This window comes from Pezoporus occidentalis, unplaced genomic scaffold, assembly GCF_034315485.1.
Source record: "Pezoporus occidentalis ecotype Australia unplaced genomic scaffold, CSIRO_AGI_Poc_V1 ctg37, whole genome shotgun sequence".
Taxonomy (NCBI): domain Eukaryota; kingdom Metazoa; phylum Chordata; class Aves; order Psittaciformes; family Psittacidae; genus Pezoporus; species Pezoporus occidentalis.
Window position 1 is genome coordinate 2951402 of NW_026915691.1, and position 14716 is coordinate 2966117.

A 14716-nucleotide genomic window follows, 5' to 3' on the forward strand; every position below is an offset into this window, starting at 1 on the left:
CTAATGCTTGTTGCAACACTTATCATTCCTGTAGAAATATCTGCCATATGACAAACTGGTTACGTTTCTGTAGGGCACAACCGGCTTCTAGAAACGTGTAAAAAAGGGGAAAACAAACTCCAGCACTGCGGAACTGTGTGACCTTAGCGACAGAAATGTCCTGTCACAGCAAAAGAACAGTTTGTCTGAAAATAGACTAGAAAGCATCAGAGATCAAACTGAGGAAAGGAGAAAAAGTAAGCTTGGAAAAGCAAGTGGAATCCTCTGATGAATTTTATTTGTACATTGCATGTAAAACCTTGGGGAGGGAGATCTGTTTTGTGATTAGAGATCAGGATTGTGAGTTGCTGTTCCTGGCTCTAGCATAGCTCTATAGAATAAATCTGGTATTCAAAGGTGGACTTCTAAAATGAAATCCTTTTCATCCTCCTGGAGCAGTCGTCCCTGTGCTCCTGAAAGATTGACTGATTTTCAGTGCTACTGAAAGAACTCACTGCAGTGCCTGTAGACCTGGAAGTTTTTAACTATTCACTTGATATATATTTTAGGACCCTAAAGCTCTCCCAGTGAATTGCAGTCAAGGAATATTTCTCCCTTTTGTAAGGTGACTCAAAACATATTCCAACCACCTGCACTTGGCAACTACATAAGAAGAATGTGCTGGATGCAGGTCCTGCATTTCTATGTCTAAAACCCCAATTTTCAAGCACCTTGGGATCTTTCAACATGAGAGATCTACCTCAAATGAAGCTGGTCAGCAAAGGTTCTTTTGCCTACTGCTTATGTGCTTTTCTTTGATTTTTAACCCTATTTCCTTTTTTTCTTTGTAGCTCTCAGAGGATATAAAGGAAAGATAGAAGTGAATAAAACATTGTTCACTCACCTCTTTTCATCTCAGAACTACTCCGGCTCATATGTCTTCTGCCCACAATACCCAGTCCAACCCCTTTTTCATGCTTGAATTCTCACCCTACATCCCTCAGTGTCTGACCCTGTAAATCATTGTTAGGCATTTCTTCTGCCTTTAATAGTTTCATTATGAGGAAATGAAGCTCCTACCTTTTCTTTTATCTTTTTTATTGCCTGAGCTATTTTATAGAGAATTAGATCTTTTGGCAGACTCTCTTTTGTGAATGGCTCCTGCCTGTCTGTAACCCAGCATAAAGCATTCTTCTTCGTTTAATCTCTCCCTGTTCAGCAATTCCTAATATTTGGGTTCTTGGAGATCCAGCACTTCGTAAGTAGAACTCCTTGATCTGCTGGTGTTTGTGTCTTCCAGAAGCACTTTCTCAGCAGATATTCCTTCCATGCAGCTTTCAGAATTTAATTCAGGGATCACAGCTTTTGATGGAAAGTGAACCAAGGACAAAATCTGTTCAGCTCTCACCAGTAACACATTTAGCTCCACAGGCTGTGGAATACGAAATAGCGAGCGCCAGTCTGACAAGTGGATATGCACTTATGGTTTCCGACTTGAGCAAGACAGGTCACAATCTCCCCTAATTCTTTGGATGTCATCCAAATGTCAGTCAAGTTTTGCAGATATTTAAAAATCTATATTTATGTAATAAACTGTTTGACTCAACTGCAAGAAGTCCTGTGCAACATCCTCTTTTTTCTCATCATTGTAAATATGATGGTTGGAGTGTCACATTTGAGGGGGAATGGGAAGAGAGAGTCTTGAAAGTTGTCAAGGAAGTTGGTTGTCAATCATTTCTATCATCACCCTTTGATGACAGATGGGCATGAGTTCACAATGCCAAATGAACATGATTTTTTCAAGTAACCATGAACAGGACCTAAGAGCCAAATATTGTTCTTTCTGTTTCTAGATTGGTGCTTCTCTATTTGCCAGTAACATTGGCAGTGGACATTTTGTGGGAATAGCAGGAACAGCAGCATCTGGAGGGATTGCCATCGGAGGATACGAATGGAATGTAAGTGGCATGCATTTAAGTGAACGTATTTGTGACATCAGCTTTTCTGCTGAGGTTAATCAAAATAACACTGACTAATAATTTAGACTGTCAAAGTCTGTGTCTGGCAACACTTGTTTTCTGTACAAACTACTAAGTGCCAATGTGATCTACTGTTTAGCTCATCCTCCTTGGTCCTTGTCCAAGCCACCGGGAAAAAATGTCCCTTTTCTGTTGAATGGGGCTTTTTAGAGAGTGTTTGAACCAAACGAATCAGTGGATTCTCTTCTCTGTACATATCTGGTGGTTACTTTCAATGTATTTGTAAAGAGCCCTTTCAGACTGCAGGATGTTGGGCAGAGCTTACCAGTTCTGTAATCCACAGTATTTTTTACAGCATTGTGCTGTGCAGAATTATTGAAGGGGCTCTGAATTCTTCACAGGTTGTAAGAAATCTTGGGCATCCTTCACAACCACCTGCATGCCAAAAATCTTTTCCTCTTTAGTTTCTCCTTCCTTTAATTATGTGTGTGTTTTGCTTACAGTTGCAGACTAGGGTAGAGATATCGAAGCCGACTTTATATTAACTACTTGGGGTACCAGGAGTGGTGTTAACTGCAACAGGATGGAGGTTCACATGAGCTGATTCAGTCCATTCCCTTGTGTTCTCAGGCACTGTGGGGTGTGGATAATAACGCCCTTGTTCTGCATAATTCACCTTCACAGAAGGGATTAACACTACACAAAGAATTTAATGAGCATACATAGGTCGATACTTCCCTTAACTCTACACAGAGAAAGAGGCATACCACCCTCAGGGATCTGGCTTTTTCCATTAGCAAGTGGATGGTTACTACAAATAGTCAAGTACTTGTATGATATAAATATTTAAGGAGAAGGATAAAGGCTAAAATGAACCCTATGAGATGTGCACAGATAATTTGTCATCTTTCTCTATTTGATTACACTAATTCTGTACCAAACCTGGTTTTCCTTCTCACTGTACCAAAACTAAGCAAAAAGAAACACAACAAGCGTTGCTCAGAATTTCATGGTATTCAAAGCTTTAGGACCCATATCCTTCTTCAAACATACCTACCTCTAACACTTCGTCTCCCGGGAGATTCTCTGTAGGCTGATATCAATACACAGTGTACAACAATTGTTGTTTAGGAAGAAGCAATGATGCATGTGTGTTTTTGAACAGATACACTGTGTAATTCATCACTTATGGTTTTACTTTTTTTTAAGTTTTATTACTTATAGTGGAACTGGCATACAGATTAAGAGATATGGTGCAAATACTGCTCTTGACTGTATAATGTGATTCTCCTCTTAAAAGAGATACCAAATTTGACTGTTATTGCCTTCTCTATCACTGTTATTCCACTGAAATGATTTCTAATTTGTGTTAGTATGACAGCAGAAGCAGTATTTCTTGTCCATTTTACAGGTTTGATCTAAGGGCAGAACTTCAAAAATGTAGTTAAAAAAGCCCTTTAAGCCCTGTGGACAGCATAATGCAGAGTGCAGCTCTGCGAGCAGGATTTTGTTCTACATTTGTCCATTTAAATATGTACAACTCTGTATCAGACAAGCCACAGAAAATTGTGACACCGCAATACAGTAAGATCTACAGTTCACAAAATACACATGGTAACACAAAATAAATTATGAAGTGGTAACGTGGGAATACAAAATACTTTACAAAATGCATGTGGTATATCCTGCAATGGATATACCCTACGTGGGGCTGTTGTAAAACATACAACCATCCAGACAGAGCAGTGCAGAAGGCAGTTAATGATCAAAATAATAACCAAAAGAAGCACTGCTCTCCCCAGTACCTAGATTTTCAGGTGTCACAACACACCCTTGCAGCACACTTGATTCTGGGTGGGAAGGTATCCTGCATTAGAGGCTCTGAGATCAAGATACTAGTAAATAGGTCTCAGGTAGCAGACTTCACCTTCCTTAATATTTTCTAGCTCACCCCCACAACACGCAGGTTTATGTGGTTTCAATGGTCTCTAGCTGCCACTGGGCCTGATAAATGGGCTTTGGAAGTACTAGTTAGAGAGAGGAGACTAATTCAGCTGATCTTGTCTTGGCTACAGGCTCTGATATTTGTGGTTGTTCTAGGATGGCTGTTTGTACCCATCTACATCAAAGCTGGGGTAAGTCAAAACAGTATGTTATGCTTTTCTTTGCTGGTCATATTTGTGGATCAGGTCTCAAATGTTGCAAAGCATTATGAATGGCAAGAGATCCCAGTATGCTAGAACTGTAGTGTGTGTGGTTTTGTTTGAAGGTGAGGAGTCTGTTCAGAGATCTGAGCTGAGAAGTACTTGGTACTCTTTCCTTGTTCTCCTGTGATTCCTGGAGCTACTCCTCCTTGCAACTGCATTTGCAGCTCCTCTCCCTTTGACTCTTACAGTGTCTGAGTAGCAAAAAACTTCCTCTAATTTGCTTTATGTGTGTTCCCCATTACCTGAAACCTCAACTCCTCCCCTGCAGGTGGTGACAATGCCAGAGTATCTGAAGAAGCGCTTTGGTGGGAAACGGATTCAGGTCTACCTGTCAGTCCTTTCACTGATCCTGTATATTTTCACAAAGATCTCAGTAAGTAAAACTTCTACAGCATTTCTTCCATCCTACATTGAGCTAAAGAAAAGAAACTCCCATTTACAATATTGCTCACACAATTGGTCAGTTGTTTCTCATTTGGAGCCCTTGGTTGAATTGGCAATGTCTCCAGATGCTTGTTGTGCTTTCTCTTTCTTTTTCAGGTTTTAAGGTTTACTTATACTTATGCTCTCCTATAGAACAAGTCAGAGTGGAGGGAATTGTATTGTATTACAGACTGTGATTCTAGGGATCCCTGAAAAACGTAGCAGGATTTTTTGTCCCCAGACTTCATATTTATCTGGTTTAGCATCCTCTGGTGAACATGCCATCATGGATGCAGTTGAGGGAAAAGAGCAAGAGGGCTATGGAGAATAAGAGAATAATAGGAATTAGAAAACAAAGGAGTGGGGAAATGGAAAGGAGTGGAATTATAACAGCTGAGGTGAAAGGAGAAGAGAGGAGAGTTTCTTCTACTGGGCAAGTGGCTGGTATAAAGTTTAAGGTGCTATGAAGTTAATGTTTATGAAGTGAGTGGTTGTGTTGCTGTCAAGTAGTGCAGGGAACTTGTATTTTCCCTATATCTTGAAACTACCAAGCCTCTAAAGAAGTCCACAGTTCAGGCATACCTCAATCTGTTGTTTTGCAGAAGTTGCCATGGCAGATTACTCTTTGCCCTCTGAATGGCAGCTGAGTGATAATAGTGCAATTTAAGCTAAAAGATTGGCCTTTTGCTCTCATTCTCACATCTTCCTGACAGCCGATCCTTAGAAAGGTTATAAATTAAACAGGTTGGTACTGTGGAGCTGTTAATTTGCTGCTGTAGTGCTTAACTACCATAATCAGAAATCCCAGGTACGACAGAGTTCTGGTAGCTCTAGCAGCCAAGAAGCTCCTCCAGTCAGATGACTTACGGTACTGTTCTGCAACACGTTTGTAATGAGCCATCAAGGTGTTACAAGGTTATGAATTAACTATCTATCTTTATTTCCAGCCTCTACCACACCTAGGGGTCTGGTCATGGCATTTCACCCCATTTCAGTTGGAGTGCCTTGGCCTTGCATTGAGTGTGGTCATGAGGCTGAAGAGCTCTCTCCTGCTTCTGTGGTCCTGTCTTATTAGGAAGCAAAGCAATAGTCACGAGATCTATACAGCAGCAGTTTACCTGGGCTGCACTCAACCAGTGGCCGGTTCCAGCTTCCCATCAACCCAATTATTCCAGATGTGCACGGGAGTTGCCATGGGGCTGGAGCTCTGTGCCATGCAAGGGTAAAACCTGCTGCACAAATTCCTCTAGGTGTTTCTCTTGTTTCCCCCATCTGCCCAGAACAACTCTGACAGTGCCTGCCCCATGTACAAACGTGGCTCAGATTCCTGTACTATACAAACACGTCTTCTGCACCGTTGTCTTATGTCAGTTGTCACACTGTTCTCTAGTGCAGGGTTTGCCCAGGTCTGATTTACCTGCCATATCTTACTCAGAAAAGACACAACAGTCAAAGGCCTTGGAGGTTTCAGACACTGTCAGAGGATGTCAGAGTAGGTGTTTCTATACCATGCTATGCAACACCAGGCCCTAATTGTCTCCAGATGAGCCAGCTCCAGAAGCAAAAAGGGAAAGGCTGTTCCATCCTGGACCATAGCTAGCTTTGTGATGCGTAAAGATATGCTGTGTGAAGGCAGCACAGGTGTCTCTTCCAGAGGCATGCTGTGTATGTGAACATACCCATATGTTGACAGTCCATGTCATAGTCAGCTTGGAAATTTGCATCTTACTTCCTTGACTGCTGCCTTTGCAAACACTCCCTTGTGATCTTCAGGGCTTATTGAGAATTGGTATAGGATGGGTTTCTGCCCTGCCCTTAACGGGCAGTCACACCTATCGGTTTATCTGGCAGTGATGCCCACTGCCATTTATCCTTGTAGAAGAATGGCATCTTGTTTCTGGGGTAGGTATTTCACATGCTGCTTCTTTGATATGTGGAAATACCTAATGTTCTTAATAATATAATTATTACGGTGCTTTCCAATGAACAACAGACCATGTCAGGTTGTGTGAGTCCTGGCATGCTCTTTCTGGCACAGTGCCCACCACCATGTGATGCTCAGATTCCCTTTGCACACCTTTCTCTTTTCCTGCACATTTTCTGTGTATTTTTTGTTGATTTCTTCCCTTGTTTTGTGTCTAATCAGCCACTTGCAAGACGAGGTCGTGCTCCAAGGTGTTGATCTTTGGGGCCAGGACACACAAGATCTTTGAGCTTGAAAGCATTTCTGTTGCACAGGCACCTCACATGTACGTGCATCCTAAGCCTGCAGTGCTTTGTGAGCAGTGCCTGTAGCAGCTCTCAGGGCCTTGCTAGCAAATAGTGTTGCTGATATCAGTCAATCAGTCATTATGCCAAAAAAAATGGCCTAGTAAAAATGAAATCTTGATGGAGAGTATTTGACTGAGTTATGACAAACCAAAGGGAATTAAGATCCAAAAGCTTTTGCAGAAACCAGAAACTGCGGGTTTGGATTTGCAAATGTGTTACAGCATTTTCTTTCCATTCATTGTGCATAACTTCAGTAGTAAATGTATGGGCATAGACTTACCCAGGTGGAAGAGGAAGGGGAAGGATAACTCTCTCTTAAGGCTGCATGGTGCAGGGGGTAAAGATAAAGAGCATGTGCCACTGCCTTGACTCCCACATTAGCATTGCAGCTGGATTCACTCAGCTGGCACATGCTCTGCCAGTTGTTCCTGCATGATCTGCACATGGTTTTGGAATGACAGTATAAAGGTTTACTCTATTGAGAGATAAGGTAAAGATTAAACAGTGTCCATAAAAAAGTATAAATGGAGAAATAAGGACATATTGGAAGGCAATAATCTAATTGGGAAGGGGGAACAGTGAAGTTGGAAGGTAACTCAGCAATTTACAGGAGCTGTTATATAGTTCAGGATGCTAAATAATTAACTATACATTTCTTTCTGGGTGTCATTTTAGGACCATTAAAATTTAATGATATTTAGGCTAAACTAAAGCCAAGAACAATTAAAAAAAAAGATCTGGGACACAACCTGATCAAAGGTATGGAAAGATAGGAAGAAAGTTAATTACAGCACAGAGAAAGGACAAAGGATATGGTCTAACAGCCACTGGGGATAAGAGCTAGAAGTCATGGTTCCTAGTGCCTATAAGAAATCAAATAGTCTCAAGCTGCTCCAGAGGCAGAGCTTGGGGAGTGGGACCTCTGTTGTGATTCACGCTCTTGCTTTCTGCGTGTGAGGGCAGTAGGATTGGCGAGTCTCTTGCTGCAGAGGTCCTCACCTCTTCCTCATTCTTCAGAGTGAGCTAAGGGTGTGATCATAACCCCCCAGTCTCGGTTTCAGTGTCTCTGGAATGAAGAGGGTTTCTTCATCCGCCATCTCCCAGCTAGCCAGACTCTGTAACTGCTTATTAGTGGATGGGCCCTGCCTTACCCCAGCCTAGACTGGACAAAGTGGTGCCAGTGCCTGCTGTGTGATCACGGGCTCCTGCTGCCCACAGCCTGACCTGGGGAACTCCTCCTCCACCAAGCTGCTCCTAGCAGCTGCCCTGCAGCAGTTGTGTGTGCAGGCTTGACCCCAGGGCACATGTGATGGTGTTTATCTTTGTTTCTCAAACCCTGCATATGGACATTTTGCAGCTCCTGAGGTCACTGAATGCTGACTTGTACTGTCAAATGGGGGTAGGATTCCCTGCATAGAGTCCTGTATAGGTGGTGTAGTATACAGGAAGGAGGCATGCAGGTGGGACTGGAGATGAGCCCAGGACCTGGATGCTCAGGAGAAAGGATTGGCCTAGATGCAAACTCAAATGAAAGCATAATTTACAGTAATGCATTACAAGTGCATTGGAGTAGATTATTGTGATTGCAAACTTGGGTATGTAACATTAATGCAAATTATCTCTACATCAGGAACTGATTTAATGCGATTAAAATCCCAGAGTGTTGCTCTGAAACCTGCACAATTCCTTTCTTACGCAAGAGCTAAAGGTCTCTTCTGTTAGCCAGCTGATGTCAGTTATTCTGACAGGAACTTAGAACTAGAGGTATGTTTGCCTCTAATGCAAATGCACCATTTGTCCTGAACCGGTGAGACGAGCTGTACCACACGTGGGCAGGCAATAAAGAAAACTGAGTGGCTTACAGAGTGGCATTACATGAAGGAAACCATGCTGTGTCTTGGAGGTGTCAGAGTCCATCCCTGTGCAGAGCAGCAAGTGTAACCTCGGTTTTAAGAAACTGGTTATTAAGCTGTCTCTCCATGTAAGCACAGAGTAGTGAGGTGACTCTGTGTCCAGCTGGAATGACCCATTGAGAAAGACCTGGAGGTTCTTTGGGAAGTGTTACAACTCTTGTACTGAAAGCACCACAGCACTGAGAGGAGACTGGCAGCTGTACTAAAATGGCCTCTGTTTTCTTTTTGGTTCTTTCTGGGGGTGTGTGCAGCACTGTACGGGATCTGTGTGTTTCAGCACCCTCACCGTGTATGTGTGATACATCATCTTCCCAAATTGAAACCTTGCTTGAGCTGTCATTTTCTCTTTTCTAGGCAGACATATTCTCTGGAGCTGTATTTATACATCTGGCCCTAGGCCTGAATCTTTATTTGGCCATAATTATCCTGCTTGCTATTACAGCTCTTTATACCATCACAGGTGAGTCTGCAGAGCAGTGTGATAAATCAAACAAGTTAGGGGAGACAGAGAAAAGCGAAGAGGGGAGGTGGGTAAGAGGGGACAAATGCGAGTCTGGAAGGGGAGTTATTTAAGTGGTCTTTGTTTGAAAGAGAGAGGTGGTGAGAAAATTACAAAATCAGGACTTCCACTGAGGCATTTCCACAGGGAATAACGTATTTGTATTGCGTTTTCTTTGCCATTAGGTGGCCTTGCAGCTGTGATTTACACTGACACCTTACAAACATTTATCATGGTAGTGGGATCCTTTATTCTCATGGGATTTGGTAAGTAAAATCAGATGAATTAAACTGGAATGTTCAACCACAAATCCCACGGTGGCTAAGGAATTGGGTCAAGCAGTGTGGAACTCTCTTGTCTTAACCAGCAGATTTCAGTTCTTATTCCTATTTGAAAATAGGCACATTGCTAAAACAAGGCATATTGCCAAGCCTTTTAGTCACTGAGACCACTCCATCTCCAAAGCACACGTGAATGTGTAAGGTAATAACCAGCATCCCATGACAGAACAGGACTTGTGATGGCTAATGAGGTAAAAGCAGAGTTGTTTGCACGTGATAAGGATACTCTTGAGAAGTTCAGGGAGTATCTTGTTTCGAGTAGATTATAATTTCATAGATATTCAGATGCTAATACATGAACATTTCTGATTCAAAGTGAAAAGCTGTTGGTCCCATTGCATGTTTTTTAGCTTGTTTCTAGCTGCTAGCCTGTGTTAAAATAAAGCAATCATATCAACACTTTAAGTAAGCCTTGTAGTTGATCTATGGACATCACTATGTTGCCAGCTGGACAGAAGATATGAACTGAATGTTTATGAATAGGACAGTGGGTGTATCCAGAAGTCTGTATGCTTTTTACAACAGAAATCATGCAGTTAAACAGAATTGGAAGGATTATAAGAAAGAAAGAAGTAGTGGTAAGATTGCAGGAATCTGTAGTGTCCTTTCCCTATCTCCTAGGTACTCAGGGCTTGGTTTTCCTCTAGCTGGGTCTTTCACTGAAATAAAATTATTCCACCACTGTTACGACACAAGAAACTTCAACCTGACCTAACCTGGTAGGACTCTGCCTCGGTTAACAGTGTGTGGAAATAATGTGTGGTCATTTCACTTCTTGGCAAGGCGCATGTAAGAAATGTGGAGACAGTGGAGCCTAACCCAACATTTGCAGGTTATGCAGAAACCTAAAAAGAAAGGTCACTTGGGTACTTAGACTGTGTGCATGCTTACAAACACCTGTGCTGCTTCCTGACGGGGTTGCTGTGCGCTGGCTAGGGGCTCTGTACAGCCGTATTCAGGAGGTTTTTCTCTTCGCTTTCTCTAGCTCTATACAAGATTTCAGAATTAAACACCTCATCACTACTTTCACTTTCTGTTTTTCAGCATTTGCTGAAGTAGGAGGGTATGATGCTTTCATGCGGAAGTACATGGAAGCAATTCCATCCAATATCTCCTATGGGAATACTACAATAGATCCACAATGCTACACTCCTCGGAAGGATTCCTTTCACATCTTCCGAGATGCCGTCACTGGAGATCTGCCATGGCCAGGGGTCATCTTTGGTTTGAGCATCCTTGCTTTGTGGTACTGGTGCACAGATCAGGTAACGTGGATGCCATCTGCCTTGGAAATGCTGAACACAAAACTCTGCAGTCTGGTGTGACCCAGGGGTGCTCCTTCCCCACTGTGATTCACAGCTGGGTCACACAAATGGCACGTATTTCACAACTGGTCAGTCTAAACCCTTCCCACATGTGATGGAACAGGTGTTCTTTCAGTTCTTCTTATGCACTCTGCCCAGCAGATACTGTGTATAATTCCTTTCTTATGTTTTGTGTGTGACCAGATGTAAAAACACAGAGAGGTTGTTATGTGAACATCAGCTTAGGAAACCATGCATCGAATGATCGAATGATCCCTGTTAGACTGGGTCTAGATATGATTCCCCATTCAGTAATACTAATTTGTTTCCTATTTTTGCAGCTTTCATCTTTGCATGCACAGTCTTGGGAGGCTGTTCTTTATCTGTCAAGTCTTTCAGTCTGGAGACGCTTCCTCAGTCTTCCTCCCTTCTCCCTACAACCTTTACTTATTTCAAATATACCCCTAGATTTTCATGTAGTTTTTATTTTCCCTAGTGACAGAAACAGAACATAGGCTCTTTCCCTGAGGGTAGGAAGTACTTTGTTCCTGCAATTTGGCATGGTGTGTTCATGGAATGCTGTCATGTCTCATTGACAGGTTATTGTCCAAAGATGTCTCTCTGGCAAGAACATGTCCCATGTGAAGGCTGGTTGTGTCATGTGTGGATACCTGAAACTCTTGCCCATGTTTATCATAGTGATGCCTGGAATGATCAGCCGAATTCTGTATACAGGTATACATGTGTACATGGAAGTGCAAATCTCTTCTTGCTTCCTGTCTTTCACTGCCAATCTCAATTTCCTATTCTCTGTCCCTTCCAAAACACCTGTTAGATTATCATCTTGTCATCCAAATTGCCCAGGCACATGTATGCACAAAGACTAACTACACTGTAAGAAGCCACAGGTCTTCCTCTTTTCTCTGATCCCAGGTTTCTGCTAATCCTACCGCTGTCTGTTTTAGGGGAGAAACTCCACAGTGTCTCTCCCCAGTTATGTGTTTGTTAGAGCCCACTCTGGCTGAATAGTGGAAAATGCTGTCCAGGACTGGCACTCTGCTGCCAGTCAGAGAAAGAGCATCATCAGTCAGACAGCAACCCTTTGGGCCACAGACAGTCCTGAGTGCAGCGTGGGGGAAATGCCCACCTCCCTCCCTCTTAACCATCAGTATGTTTAACAGCAGGCCAGGGAGAGATGTTCAGGTTGCAGGGAGAGGCCTTTGTGTTCCCTGGCTTGTTTTTCTACTTGCTCTCCTTGTGTTGCTCAGTTCTGGTCTGACGAACCAATGCTGATTTGTTGACCTGAAGCACTTCTCAGTATTCTTTTAGAGAGGAAAGGAAAGATAGAGGCTTAGAGTAGCCTTCCTCCTTGCCAGCAGACCTAGGATGATATCAAGCATGTCAATTCAGTGATTCAACACCCAGATAAATTTTGGAAGCTCTACTAATTTGGGAGCAATCTGTTGTTTATATGACCTTGTCTAACCCCGTCTCACTATTCTCTCCTCAGATGTGGTGGCTTGTGTTGTGCCTGAAGTCTGTCAGGAGGCCTGTGGCACTGCAGTTGGCTGTACAAACATTGCTTATCCAAAGATGGTAGTGGAGCTTATGCCAAGAGGTAGGATACTGCCTGTGTTTGTGAGTTTGTTTTAGGAAGGGTGAGGCTGACAGACTGTAAAATCAGGTGGAGCCCAAGTCCCATATTTAGTTCCCAAATTCTTGCTAGAATTATGTACTGCTATCAAAGTACAGCCTGTGTTAGTTGTAGCTGTAGGTGCAGAATAGCTACAAATACTCGGTGATGAAATGGGAATTGAACTCTCTTTCTGAGAAGGTCAAACATAACCTCTTTGGCCAATGATTTACAGAAACTGTCTCTGCCAGGGTTTCTAAGTTGGAGGCATACAGCTGGAGTCCTTCTGCTAAAGCCATTGAGGTGGGAGAAGAAAATATTCCAGGTACACATTGTCCCCCAGGACACCTGTTCAGTGAGAGAACAAGGCACCACAAGGTGCATGTAGAAGATAAATTTCTGCAGAAAAACAGAGGTTTTCTGGTTTTCTGGTTCAGAAGGCTACAAAGCCAGATTAGGGTGTTATACACACCAGGGTACTTCCCTGGTATCTTCAGCACTCTGCCGTTGCATTAGAACTGTTGTACGTAGGATTGTTAAAATACTACAGTACTTCCTCACCCTGTATTGACTAGATCATGCCATCTGGAAAAGTGGCTTACTCTGGTTTTCAGACAGTAAAAGAAACTTCTTTTTTTGCCAAGCAACTGGTTTACAAATGTACTGCAAGCAAGTGAGCATTTGCCTGCAAGCAAGAGAAATCGTTTTTATAACTGTAGGGTACAGTCTGCTTAGTTATGTCAGCACTTAACCAGGCAGCATTCACAAAAGAAGTACCTATGCTCCAGAAGCTCACGAGCTGCCCTGTCAGTGCTGTAGGCAGCTCTTCCAAAGCTCAGCAGGCATTACCCTGCTTGCACTGGGAAAGAATGTCAGGCAGGCATCAGCACATGAATGAGCCAGACACGCTCAGAGCTGCCTGGCTTGAAAGGACCACACAGGCCTGTGCCACGTACGGAGACCCTCACAGAACCCTCAGCTCAGTTCACGTGTCTTTGTATTGCAGGTCTGCGGGGTCTGATGTTGTCAGTCATGTTGGCCTCCCTTATGAGCTCCCTGACTTCCATTTTCAACAGTGCTAGTACTCTGTTCACCATGGACATTTACACCAAGATTCGAACACGACCATCTGAGAAAGAGCTTATGTTAGCAGGAAGGTAAGTGCAGCCAAGCCTCCTCCAGCACTACAAACAGTTAGCAATAGATGCATGCAGGCTGCAGCCTCCAAGGAATGCACCTAGTGCCGGGGTGGAAACCTGCTCCCACAGGGTGTGGGCAGTGCAGCAGTGGCCTCCTGTGGTCAGACAGGCTGTCCCACCGTACCCTTTCCTGGTGGAAATGCCCCCTTGCTTCCAATTTAATTGCCAGTGCATGAAGTAGCTAAAGTGCTGTTCAAAGGGAACTACTTTGAGTTATCTTCACAGGCTTTATGCTGCACCATACTACAGCATCAATGAACTAGTTCCTGTAGTTGATCCGCTGTTGATTTGTCTCTGGACATAACAAACAAAGGAAAAAATTGATTTCTATGGTTTGATTGCACATTTAGCTGTGTGCTGACAGACACTATCCAACTTGGATTTCTTTTGTATATTCAGTGGGCATTGGCCATTACAATTGATTTTGCTGGTTGAAATACAAAATGGATGTTTAAATTATTAATTGCTGCTTTTTTCTGTCTGATAGATGCTTCGAAGCAGGTGACTGATTGAATATCTGGCTGTGTTTACAGGTCATTTATGTTACTTTTAATTGGCATCAGCATTGCCTGGGTTCCTGTGGTGCAGTCAGCTCAAAGTGGGCAGCTCTTTGACTATATTCAGTCAGTTACCAGCTACTTGGGACCTCCCATTGCTGCTCTCTTCCTGCTTGCCATCTTCTGCAAGCGGGTCAATGAGCCGGTAAGTACAAATGAGGAAACAGGAATGCTGCATGTTCCTTTAGGCACTGTGAGAACTGCCTGCTTTGGTTTAGTGTCTTCTATTAACAACTTCCTCCTGTTTATTTAAACCCTATTATAGTCCAGGGATTCTGTTTCCACACATCAGGGCCTGAGGTTTCAGAGATGAGTTTGAAGAAGTTCCTTGCTAATCTGATACATAAACAGTCACCTAGGAATTCCTACATAGCTCTGGAACTTGGGTTACCTGTCACTTCACCAGGAAGT

At 43.0% G+C, this 14716-nt stretch overlaps 1 protein-coding gene across 2 annotated transcripts in view; it reads left to right on the forward strand.

Moving 5' to 3' along the window:
* Positions 1 to 14716, forward strand: part of SLC5A1 (solute carrier family 5 member 1) — a 29242-nt gene that overhangs the window by 10179 nt on the left and 4347 nt on the right. For both annotated transcript variants that reach the window (XM_062631331.1, XM_062631330.1), the window contains 10 exons: positions 1833 to 1937; positions 4034 to 4093; positions 4434 to 4538; positions 9127 to 9232; positions 9457 to 9537; positions 10657 to 10877; positions 11516 to 11651; positions 12427 to 12534; positions 13556 to 13706; positions 14282 to 14450. In XM_062631331.1, the coding sequence (XP_062487315.1) occupies positions 1833 to 1937; positions 4034 to 4093; positions 4434 to 4538; positions 9127 to 9232; positions 9457 to 9537; positions 10657 to 10877; positions 11516 to 11651; positions 12427 to 12534; positions 13556 to 13706; positions 14282 to 14450 (1242 nt within the window). The remainder of the gene's footprint in view (positions 1 to 1832; positions 1938 to 4033; positions 4094 to 4433; positions 4539 to 9126; positions 9233 to 9456; positions 9538 to 10656; positions 10878 to 11515; positions 11652 to 12426; positions 12535 to 13555; positions 13707 to 14281; positions 14451 to 14716) is intronic.